Source organism: Phaenicophaeus curvirostris, chromosome 3 (assembly GCF_032191515.1).
Source record: "Phaenicophaeus curvirostris isolate KB17595 chromosome 3, BPBGC_Pcur_1.0, whole genome shotgun sequence".
NCBI classification, from domain to species: Eukaryota; Metazoa; Chordata; class Aves; order Cuculiformes; family Cuculidae; genus Phaenicophaeus; species Phaenicophaeus curvirostris.
In genome coordinates, this window is record NC_091394.1 from 41006298 (window position 1) to 41018640 (window position 12343).

Sequence of the window (12343 nt, forward strand, 5' to 3'; positions counted from 1 at the left end):
AAAAGTTTTTTTAAAAAAAAAAGCTGTCCCAGAGGAAAATTTTCTACATCACAACACATCACCCCTCCAGCTCAGACCAAGCGTGTCAGTAAAGGGCCCCCAGGAAAGCCTGTTGTGGCCAGACAATACCACTGACACAGATGCCCTCCCAACCAAGGCTTAGGTATAAAAGCCAAGTCTTCAGTGTGGGATTTCAAAAGCAGTACTGGGTGCATAGTTTTAAAACCTAACAAGAACATTGGAAAAAAATTATCCAGGTTACAAACAAAACATCAGAACCCCAACACAGCAATCTTTCACAATCTTCTAAAAGGATCTCTTCAGACCAACACATCTAGCCACTGAACAGCCACAAAAGAAAAAGTAAAACAATTTCAAGTTCAAGCTAAAACCTGCCTCAGGACCATCACCCAGAACAATGAAGTTAGGCGTTGAACCTCCTGCTTCACATATTTCACCACAAGCATTTCACTATACAAATGCCGGGTACATTCTTTAATTGAGCATTGAGGCTGTCAGATGAAAACTCATGTCAGCTGATGGTTCAGCCTTAAAAGGTCCAGAACTCCTTAAAAGTGTTCCCTAAGCAAAATGCTGCTTAGGATGCTAAAAATGCTTCTGAAGGTGCATTGTATAGAGTCTTTCTCAACTTTCTGCTACTGTTTTCTGGCTGAATGTGGCAGACTCCAGAAAGGCAAAGCCTCTTCATAATTACAGAAGAAACCTAAGGCTGGACTTCTGTGCAGGCACCATACTTCCTATGTAAATACAAGGAACATAGCATCCTACCGGACTCAGATGTATCACATTACTTTACATATGATAAAGCCCAACTGCTAATTAAAAACTCCCTAGCAAAGAAAGTCACAAAGCAGAACCAGAGATAAATACAATGCACTAAAAATGCTCTCTCTTTGTGTTCCCAACATAAACTGAAAATGAAGATGGACCCTGTGGTCACATATTGCTACCTATAGTTGTAAGGGAATTTATCTATACTGTCTTTCAGCATCATGATGACAATGCTTCTCCAAGAGACAGAGGCGCAGGACACGAATCTGTATGCATCTCAGTTACTGTTGTTTGCTGTGTAACAGCCCTGCCTAGTTTCAGACCAGTGACACAGGAAAAAAGACCTGCTGAACTTCAGACACACATTCAGCATGGAACATGCAAGACTTAAGATGTGGACTTCCTTGTTCCTCTAAAGGTGACAAGAAGAGTTAGCTGACCATCTAATCCTTCCTTCTTCCTTCCCCTAACTGTGCTAGAAATTCACCCTCTCATTTGCAATTAGTTGATATTTTAGGAAGCTTTCAGTTCTGTAAAAACAGAAGTGGGCCAACATCTTTCAGATACATTAGACCAGCATCTTCTGTGCTTTTACTGTCATTCAGTTATCTGTCTTTAGAGCTGTAGTTGAAGGAAACACCATTTCTGATGTATCCATTCATAAGGGTTTGGGGATTCTCTCTTTCAGTCTTTTCTCTGCTGAAAATAGTGTCCTGATCACTGTCAAACTCTGACTCGGAGACCATCAGACTGGAGTTGTGTTCCGTACTTCTGTGTTTTATATCTGACAATAAAATGCAAAAGAAGCTCACTAGAAAGGTTTCATTTTTTAGGAACAACAAAGCATCCTTTCTTCTGATGTGACATGAAAGACAAGCAAAAACATTTTCTGCAATCCAGCATAACAGCATGCACCACTACCACCACTGATATAAAAACTGGCCTAGGAAGTATCATATACTTTTGGAACATACATTTCTGACTTCCCTGCAAGCCTATCACTTTATGGCTCTGAAATGTGAATATATGCATTTAAATTTGAAACAATTAGATAACCTTAGTACATAGCTAATTTACTTTTAATAGCTTGAATCTGGAAACTAGTCTGTCTACTCAAATATCTGATTGACAAGAGCAGCAATGGAAGGTCATGGTTTCTACAGAAATGTTTTGAGTGTCTTTCTAGGACTGCAGTTTCTCAGGGTGGTTTTATTTCCCTGAATTCCAATATTTCCCCTGCTAAAATCTGAAAATCAGGGCAAGTCAAAATAAATGTGAAAACAGCATATCAACTGAAGTCTACTAATGTTTAACAGGGCACTTATGGGCCAGAAGGCAATGGCTGTACAGCAATAAAACCAGCTCCAAATTAAAGTGTGTTCAGGGAAGGAGGCATTAAATGGAGGAATTCTGTTGGACAACTAGATGTTCTAAATGAAGATTAACCAAAAATCCCAAAGCCTCAAGAAAAAAATGAAGTGATTCTCCCCTGACCACTTCATTGTCTGTGCTTGCCTCTGCCAATCCCAGGACTTGTAGGTCAGCTCTTGAGATCCTCTGGACTGCAGGTGTCAATTCTAGCCTGGAAGATGAGTTCCCAGCTTAAACAGACAGCGCTTACCGCATTTGGGTTGTAGCTCCATTCTCTCCTGCTCATCTATGTTATCTAGGATGGTGTATTTTGTTTTCTTTCTTATCTTCATCCTCTTTCTCCTAAAAAGTAAGTTATCATAAAGATATTCAGTTCTCACATACATACAAATCTGCTCCCTCTCCCTTTTCATACACATAACTGCATACTCCAATACACAAAACCTCATTGTACTTTCTCACCTCCACTTAAAAAGAGTTGTTCGAATTTACACTTGCATAAAGCTGTACAATCTGGACCAAAGGGTAAAATTTATTTTCTCTCTGACATGCAACGATGAAGAAAGTAAGAAAGATTGACTTGCTTTCATAGGCAACAGGGGTTCAGTTTGTACAATTTCAACATAGTAACTAGACACAAGGTAGACACATTCATGTTTCCAAATAAAAATTCTACTAGAATTGGTCAGTCCCCAAATTTATTTGTTTGTTTGTTTGTTTGTATTAACTAAGAGAATTTAAGTGGTGCTTGACTAGTTATGCTTACAGAGAAGACCAGACAAAAATGGAGACTTGCTCCCTTATATATATGCAGGGATAAAGGCAAATCTCAACCTGTTCTTTCTTAATTTAAATCCTTTCTCAGCACGTGCTTCCTCTGCAACCATCATCATCTGTATGTTAAGTTTCACTCATTTGCAGGAGTTATGCATCTGCTCATTAATACAGAAAGAGAAGTCCCGGAGCTAGAGAATTACACAGTTCACAGTGGAGAAGCCACTACTCAGCTGACATTACAGCAACAGCCAGCCACTTGGCCTCTCCTCTACAGTCTAATAAAAAAATGGAGTTCATGTGGCAACTCAACAAAGCCTTTAAAACCTCCAGTCTCAAGCCAAATCTGGAACTACAGTGTGGTTTTTTTGCTGCAGTTTCCACAAGGCAAAGGTCATCTCTTGACATTCTGTCCTGTGCAGTTCTTCCCTCCTCTTTTTCACATGCATCTGTATCAACTAGCCCTCACTCTCTGGCACAAGCCACATGAGGAGAAAGCCTAGAAGCAGCTGAACTCCATAAACACTCCACAAATAATTCCTTTCTCATCAAATCCACAGAAGCCTGTGAGGCTCCACTGCACACTGTGGGTATGGAGTGGGACGCATATCTATTTAAACATTTCTACTAACAACACTATTCCTTCAAAGAAGTGAAAACAGTATAAACACTCATGCACTTCAAACAGCATCCTTTATAAACTGCAAAGACACTCAGAAAAAAGTTGAAAATACAGAAAGATTTTGACAGTGTTTCTTTTTTGCTAACACCTGAACAAGCTATCTGTTTGCTGTGCTTTTTGAGCAGCAGCAGAAACACTTGTTCCAGTGACAGAATTTGCAGAAGCTTGTCACTTGAAAGAGAATTTCTTATCAGCTCACTAGGGAAGACTAGAAGGGAGGCAGAGAGGGAAATGAGTAGGCAAAATTGTTTAACAAAGTAAGAAGCGAGAAGTTTGCCTGGCTGAGATCACTAGAGTACTCCTTGCCCATCAGCTAGATGCAGCTCATGTGTCCACCCTTCCTTTCCAAGGGAAACATCATGTTGAGAGCAGCTCTCTTCCCAAGGCCTAAAATGCTCCTCTGTCAGTGACCTGCAGGGCGTGCCTCTTTTTTGTTAGCATGGAGTAGCTGGAGGATTCAGTGGAAGTACAAGAAGATCTGCAGTATACTCTCAGCATTTTAACACAAATTGTCTCTTAATACGAAGACACCAGTATTGGCTTTCTGTTTTTCAAAACGCAGAACACAGAGCCACAAATGGATACTCATTTTTTCAACAAAAGTCTGTCTATATAGAAATAGCTACAGGAAGCTCTACATGTGTCTGAAAAGAGTTCCATGGTTTAGTGCTAAAGACTGGACTAAAACATAGCAGTTGTGTGCAGTTTTTCCATATACCCCATTTCAAAAAGAAACACAAATTATGTACCTTTTGCAGCAGCAGATGCAGAACCAGGCAAGCCCTACCATGATCACAATCAAAATAAAACCAAATACAGTCACATAGAGTATACTCCATTCTGAAAAAAAGAAAAACAACAGTGCTTTATAAAGCACTAATTTCTAATACAACTCTATTATAATAACCAATCCTGAGGAATGGGGAGTGGCAACAGGAACTGAGGAAAACTTAGCACCTTCGAATTCTCAGAAGAATCCCTAAAAATTCTTAAGCTTCTACAGTGAAAGTCCACATTTAAAAGTCTTCTTGTATTCCCATACCTTTTACCATACAAAGATACCCAAAGCCTATTCCATAACTGAAAGTCAAAAGGCCATGGTTTCCACCTCAGTTGTCATAGAATCATAGAATCACCGGGTTGGAAAAGACCCATTGGGTCATCGAGTCCAACCATTCCTATCAAATACTAAACCATGCCCCTCAGCGCCTTGTCCACCCATCCCTTAAACACCTCCAGGGAAGCTGACTCTACCATCTCCCTGAGCAGACTGTTCCAGTGCCCAATGACCCTTTCTGTGAAAATGTTTTATGATTCTTACACTATGGAACAACACAGCATTAGGGCAGGTCTGCAGGAGGTCCAAGCGTCAGGCTTAAAACTTACTGTCCCATTTTGGTCAATTATTCCTCAGCTACTAACCAACTGATTCATGGCCCATGGTTACTTAATGGCTTACAGCAAGCTCCTTAGAAATTTCATAGAATCATAAATAGTTTGGGTTGGAAAGGACCGTAAAGATCATCTAGTTCCAACTCCCCTGCCATGGGCAGGGAGCATCCCACTAAACCAGACTGCCAAATGTCCCATCCAACCTGGCCTTGAACACCTCTAGGGATGGGGCATCCACAGCTTCCCTTGGCAACCTGTTCCAGTGTCTCACCACTTTCATGGTGAAGAAATTCTTCCTAATGTCTAGCTTAAATCTGCCCTTCTCTAGTTTATACCTGTTCCCCCTTGTCATATCAGCACAAGCCTTTATGAACAGTCCCTCTTCAGCTTTCTTGTAGACCCCTTTCAGGTACTGTAAGGTCGCTATAAGATCTCCTCTGAGCCTTCTACAGGTTTTCTATAGAAATCTATAGATTTTCTATAGAAATTTCTATAGATTTACTTGAAGACTAGTTCATTGCTCAGCTGACTTCTCCAAGCCTGCACAGTGTTAAGAGCTGAGTTTTATTCCAGCTTAAATAGAAGACCAATTTAGTTAATTAAAGCTATTATATATTTGAAATAGAGAAGCTTAGGTATGTCAGGTATGCTACAGAATAGAGACATGATTAAGCTGGTGGAACTAAACAGCATTTCCCAGGTGCAACAGCCAAACTGAGACAAACAATGAAATTACCCATGCTAAGAACCTGAGGTTTTAAAGGTAAAGATATTGGCTAGTCTAGAACATTGGTGTTTTCTTTCCTTAGGTGAGATCATACTTCTGACACAGCAGCATCCCACTCAGAGAATCTAAGTTGTTGCCTCTTTTTCAGCTTTGGAATGAGTAGCTGAATGCTACTCAAAAGCTTCACAATGCCCACATGATTCAAGAACCCTTTCTACTGGCCCCAAATTCTTGCAAGATCTCTCTCCCATGACAAAGTTTCCATGCTTTTTTCCTCAAATAGTGATACTTTTTAAAATTTAAATTTTAAAACTATCTTATACAGAGGCTACGACTCTCAAGACATTATAATTTCAAGATGTTACTCAAAAATTTTTCTGCAGAAAGATATTGCTGAATTGGGAAATTAAGTGACTGTTTTAGTCTTCCCTCAGAATCTACTTCCTAAGTGCTCCCCATTCTGACAGTAAATAATCAACAGTCTCACAAGATGATGAGTTATTCTTGAAACACAGCCCACAGGAACTAAACTCACCACAATTACTCTCTCCATCATTTAGGTAACGATGAATCAAGTTCTCCATCCATAGCTGGTAGCAAATGCAGCGCTTTGTTATGGGATCACAGTGTCCATGTCCAGAGCATTTTAGAAGACAAGCTAAGAACAAAATTAAAGGGTCAGTTGCCTAAAATGGACAACTTGTCATGCATCCTCTTACTGTGAGATAAGATTGGTGGTGAACCATCTAGTGCATAATATTCTGATATTTTTTAAATCTTCGTTTCCTGTTATGTGTTAAATAGATTTACAGTTCAACAGTGTTGGTTGTAAAGAGAAAGACAAGAATGTATGTTATGCATACAATAGTGAAGTTGTATGCAAGTCAAGAACAGTTTATTACAAGCAGAAATAAAGATGAGTTGAAGCTGTGGAATTCAGACCCATCCCTTTCTCTGTTATATATTTGTAAGTACTTCTAAATATTACAACTAAGGAATATCATGTACCAGAAGACAAGCATCATACCAATAAACTAGAATTTATTTCAGTATTTCAAAAATTAATCTGAGGCCAGAACATTTACATACCTCATAACTCAAAGTATTGCTAGATTAACGTGTCATATCAGACTAAAGTAAAATTGGAAGACTAGGCAGAGTAAAATAGAATTAGAAGGTTGTAACACAGTGATGACCTGACAGTTTTGCCTGACACAGGCAGACAAACCTAAGTTACATTACAGGTCTGTTACTGAATATTAACTTGAAGGAACTAGAGACATGAAACATTTTATACTATGGCTATGTTAGGTATTGCTCAGCTTCCAACAAAAGATGATTCGAGTGGCATATCTTTATCCTCATTCCCTGGGCCTTCCTGATGTAGAGCAAGTTGAGAAGAGCTTTTGCCTGCTGTTACAAATGATGTCTTTTAAAAGAAGAACACAAGTAACCGGCACCAGTCTACCATAAATGAACAAGCATTTTAAGTATTGTCTTCAACATCATCTTTCAGAAAGCTACATCTAAGCTCAGACAGCAGCTGGCAGCAGACAGAAGGCTTTCATGCACTGTTTCCAGGTGTTATGTTAACCAAATGCCTGCAAAGTTCCGAGATGAGCAAGCACAATCCAAAACTTACCAGCTGTGTCAACCCGCAGGACTTTAAAAAGCAGAAAGTCAGCCTTCTCTTTCAAAAGCTGCATGTGAAGAGTTCGTGAGACATCTGACGCCTTTATCAACTTGGAAGACTGCCCATTCTGTACATAGAACACAACCGAAGTGCTGCAGAAAAGAACAGCTAAAGTCATGACTGTTGTCAAAGATCACTTTTGTCAGTTTACAGCCTTTAGTTTTGTTTGTTTCTGGAAAGAAAATGTCACCACTGATAAAGATCTGAGCCAGGAGCACCCTGGTTTCTCAGTTTCACAGAAGAAAGGTAAGGAAAAAAGCAGATGTAATTCTCTCCTTGGTCTTTCTGAGATGTAATTCTCTCCTTGGTCTTCTTGCTTGAAGAGAAATACATATTCATTTGTTTTTCCCATTCTCATCTAGAATCCATCACAAAGTGCTCTGAAGCAGTTTGAGTAGCTTTAGGAAACTGAATAAAAGAGAAGGAAAGGCTCAGAAGCAAGGGAGTTGGAGAACTTCACCTCCCTTCCCTCCCTTTCTAAGTTTGGTGGTGTTGATCTCATCTTGTCTCAGCCACCCTAGGGAACGTCTTTATCTGAAGAGCAGTAATTGGGAGCTGTGATTAAAAATATTACAGCTAGATTTTCCAAATTGTTTGTAGATTTTAAGAGGTTCCCTGAGAACTAAATAGGCATTAAATGGTTTTAAATTATGAAATAATTAACAAGAAGTAACTTGAAGATAACTCATGTCAGTTGGTTCTACCAGTTATGCTAAGAAGTTTCGCTGAGAACGCACAGCTATCTCTAGCCCTCTACACCAAATTAGTGGGGGTATTTTCAATTCAGAGTAAGATATAGGAGTATCCACTGCATAGTTTTTCCTGCAAAACTGGATTTCTGTCACCAGTTACCTGGTAAAATGTTTATGAAATGCTTCGAATATCAAAACCTTAGAGAGGAAGTAGAAGAAAAGGGAAATTAAAAAGGTTTGATCAGATACAGCTGGAAAGTTATTTTGAAATACAATACTTGCTTCATTGAGAGAAAATCTGTCTGTCTCACTCCATCCAGCATTTGGGGAAAAATAACAGCACTGTGTAGAACAAAGACACTGAAATAGATCCACATGCTTTCCTTAAGGGAATAAATTTAAAAAAAAACCAACTGTACTGAGAATTTGTAATTATTTTTTTAAAACAAAACAGTTCTGAGCCTCCAGAGAACTTACTTCATCAGTTTTCTACCAGAGCAGAAACTCACCTTTTAAAGCATATACTGTTGAAAGCCATGGCATTTTTTTGTTATCTCAGAAAAGATTTTTGTGCAACTAATTATGAGCCATGAAATAGTCAATGAAAACCACAAATCTTCCTGTCATGGCAGGATATGTTTTTACCTTATATCTGAGTAGGCTTGTATCTTCTGAACTTTGATATCTGAATCCAAAACATTCAGCAATACAGCCAGCTGTCTCACTAGGGTGTCCTTCTGCTGTTCACTCAGCTGTCCCACTCCAACTTGCAGAATCAGCTCCACCAGACCACTCCTTTTGGGATCTGACAGAAGAACATGACAACCTTTTAGATGCTAGCAAATATTTCAGTACCAACTGAAGACAACATGCAGTACTCAAAAGTATTTATTAGTAATATATTTTCCTGCATAAACCCCATACCTTTTATAACCCAACCCTTTTGTGTTCTTAGAAAAGTACTTAGCCTACATTTTCATATTCCCCCTGAAACAAACCTGGGGCCACCTAAGAGAGCAACCCAGCTTATCAGTTGAAAGAAAGCACTTCTGTGTGTACTTCAGTTCAGTGTTAATATACTCCTGTGCAAAACAGCAAATTGTGTTTCCGTAAATGCTGCCATCTTAAGGTCAGAGATAAAAATTTGACTCACCTAGTTCTTCAGTTCCATGCTAGTTATCTACTACTGGTAATCACCCCGGAAAACAGAGACAAAGATGGACTCACATTGTAGCATGCAAAAACCACGTGAGGGAGTCTAAATGAGGATGGTCAATTGACCAAATAACAAATATGTTTACCTTCACAAACTGAGGGTTTTGTTATATAATACTTGAACTTCTAGAGTTCCCTGCAAATAAAACAGGCTTCAAAGATATCCAATGAGAATTCTGAGCCAATTATTGTGACTACATTCAATAATAAAGCAAGGAACAGAAATAGAAACGTTGCTCAGGAACCAGACAGAAAAGAAATCTCTGACAGGCCTAAGATTTCATACTAATTTCCTGAAACCTCAGCTTGCTTTCATTACATAGCCATTGAAAACAACTCTTATGTATGAGCAATACCAACCCATCAAAAGACAATTTAAAAACCTCTGAAATTCTTTGAGGTTTGTTTTTGTCCTTCAGGATGAAAGACAGAAAACAAGCATAAAGACACATTTTCAATTATCAAACACAAAACTGCAGCATTTGTACCTAAACTTAATGCTCAGATCCCATCTCTTTGACCAAACTGATGAACAACCAGAAAAAAAGAAACAAAAACCTACAATGAATGAAAAGCAACAAAAACTTAATAAAAATATTAACTAGGAAGTATGATTTTTATTTCTTCATGCTTCCAGTAAGGCAATGGGTTGATAGATAGTTAGGAATCCTGACGTACCTTCTTCTCTCAGGCCTACTGAGAGAACAATAAGAAGGCAGGAAGAGAGAGACCTGTTCACATTGCGTTTTAACTTAAGAGAACCTTGTCAACCTGGAAATAAATAAGTGAAAAGAAGACGAAAACTGAGGTATTCACAATGTATTGATGAGCTTTTAATTGTCATACCAGGCTGCACTTCAACAGTTGCTGAATCAATATCTGAGTCTCCTTTAGCATCTGTTACTTTCAAGTGAAAAGTATAGGTTCCTTCTACCAGATTAGTTAGCTGTAGCACTGCCTCGTGGTCTGAGCCGTGGATCACATCCTGCAAAACAAAGGAACTGAGATGATTATACCCTCACAGTGAGTTGCACATGTGACTATCAAGTCACGTATCTGGCATGACAGTATGAGTTCTTGCTTTGGCTTTTGGGACCAATGTGACCTACTCACAGTTTATAGCAGAGTAACACAAATAGTGGCAGTTAATGATGACGTCTACACAGTATGGATATTTTCATTAAAAAAACCAAAACAGACAGAACAACTGACATTCTCAGGTACTCATCTGCTTGAAAATTTGACAGCTTTATTATTATTTCTCAATTTCACTCCAGTATTCTTAGTTCTGCTTTTGCATATTCCAAATCATTTCCTTTCCTGGGAGTTCAAATATTTCCAACTATCATCTCTGCTAGCTATATTTAAACTAAACTTTTTCAATTTTCTCACAACCTCATGTGAATTGCTTCCAGAAGCTTTATTATCATTTTGCTATTTGTCCTCTACTAGTTCTTGTTGATTTGCCACTGTCTTCCTGAATGCAAAGAGCTGTCCACAACACTTTATGCAGACAGGCAAATAGAAGTTATTGCAGTTTTAGTAGCTCATATATAAACTTCAGTTTATCATGAGGTACTTCTGCTGTCTGCCCCCACTTGGAAAGCAGATTCCACTGCTCTAATGACTCAGGCTATTCATAACAGTCTGCCAGGCAAGGTAACTATACATCTAGCACCAAACATCATTTTTATCTTAAACTGCAGGTTTTGCCTCATCTTAAGTCTTTATTGGGGCTTCTTGCTCTCCCAGACTACTCCTCATTTGGGATACCTGGTGCTAGCTTGTTACTATCACCAATTACTCTTTAAGAGACATAACTTTTTTTCTTCTGTCTCAAGTCATTCCCAACTAAGCCCACCCTGCTGCAGTCCTCTTATATAGCTATCATATTCTACAGCTGTACTGAAAATATCAGAAGGCCCATGAATCAAAGCATTAGAAAGAGCAAGGGAGACAAACCAGAAACAGACACCATGCCTCATAGCACTGTATGAGTCGTATCTGCTTACTCTGCCGCAGTGATGCACAACAAGAGCTGAATTTGACTCGTTACAACCTTCAAGAAGCTTACCCCAGCTGCTGGGCTTTGACCATCCCGAATCCACAAATATGATACAATCCCCTGATCATCAGTAGACCTTGAGCCATCCAAGGTAACAGAGTTATTTGGAAGCACTAGAACATGCTTCCCTCCAGCATGTGCCTGGGGTGGACTGTTGTTTTCTAGTCACAAAAATAGTTGGAGAGAAGGATTTACTTTCAAGACATACTAAATGTGATATGTCATTGTCAATACACCCACACTGCAATTATTTATCTGATGATTACAAGCAGTAACAAAAGAATTTTATGTCAAAGGTACAGGGAAAACATGAATAGGTATACAGAATTTGTCTCCAGAATCATTACAACCTGACAAAAACAGAGCCGCACCATGAGGGAAATACCAATAAGAGGTGCCATTCAAATAGGTCTTTCTCAAAAAGTACTGTGGGGTACTCTATTTACAGTCTCACAATAACTTAAGCATCAGATCTTCTCAGTCAAGCAAAAAGATTTTCTGCCTACTTAGAAAAATAATCAAGCATGAGATTACCATGCTGGGCTCTTCTCTTGAGAATCAGTTGGTACCCAACAGAGGCTTGTGTAAGGTTTTACGTCTTCACAATATTTAGGCAAAGTGCAATCAGGAAACTTAAAGTAAATCTAGTTCCCAAATGCTTTTAGCCTACTGCTAGCAGTGAAATTAAGGCATGCATTCAGAGTACTGCCAAAACACACCGAAGAAACATGAACATACTGTCTTCCCAGAAACCAGATATCATTGACTTTGTTTAGAACAGAATTGGTAAAGCTCCAGGAAGCTATGAGGCTGAGTGAAATACCTCACTGGTATGATTATTATGTTGGACATAAATAATTCAAATTTGGGTAGATCTCCAGGGCATTGGCTGTAACTCTGTTCTTTAGAATTGACATTCTTGCCTCTTCCAAATAAACAA

The 12343-nt window shown here is 38.9% G+C and overlaps 1 protein-coding gene across 3 annotated transcripts in view; it reads right to left on the reverse strand.

Annotated features, from left to right (window-relative positions):
• Positions 1-250: 250 nt before the first annotated feature.
• KIAA0319 (KIAA0319 ortholog) overlaps positions 251-12343 on the reverse strand; it is a 47274-nt gene continuing 35181 nt past the window's right edge. For 2 of the 3 annotated variants that reach the window (XM_069853746.1, XM_069853748.1), the window contains 8 exons: positions 11413-11564; positions 10185-10323; positions 8769-8928; positions 7381-7523; positions 6274-6396; positions 4369-4459; positions 2414-2505; positions 251-1576 (listed from right to left, as the gene is read on the reverse strand). In XM_069853746.1, coding sequence (XP_069709847.1) covers positions 1398-1576; positions 2414-2505; positions 4369-4459; positions 6274-6396; positions 7381-7523; positions 8769-8928; positions 10185-10323; positions 11413-11564 — 1079 coding nt within the window. In that variant the 3' untranslated portion in view covers positions 251-1397. The remainder of the gene's footprint in view (positions 1577-2413; positions 2506-4368; positions 4460-6273; positions 6397-7380; positions 7524-8768; positions 8929-10184; positions 10324-11412; positions 11565-12343) is intronic. The other variant, XM_069853747.1, reaches the window with a different exon arrangement.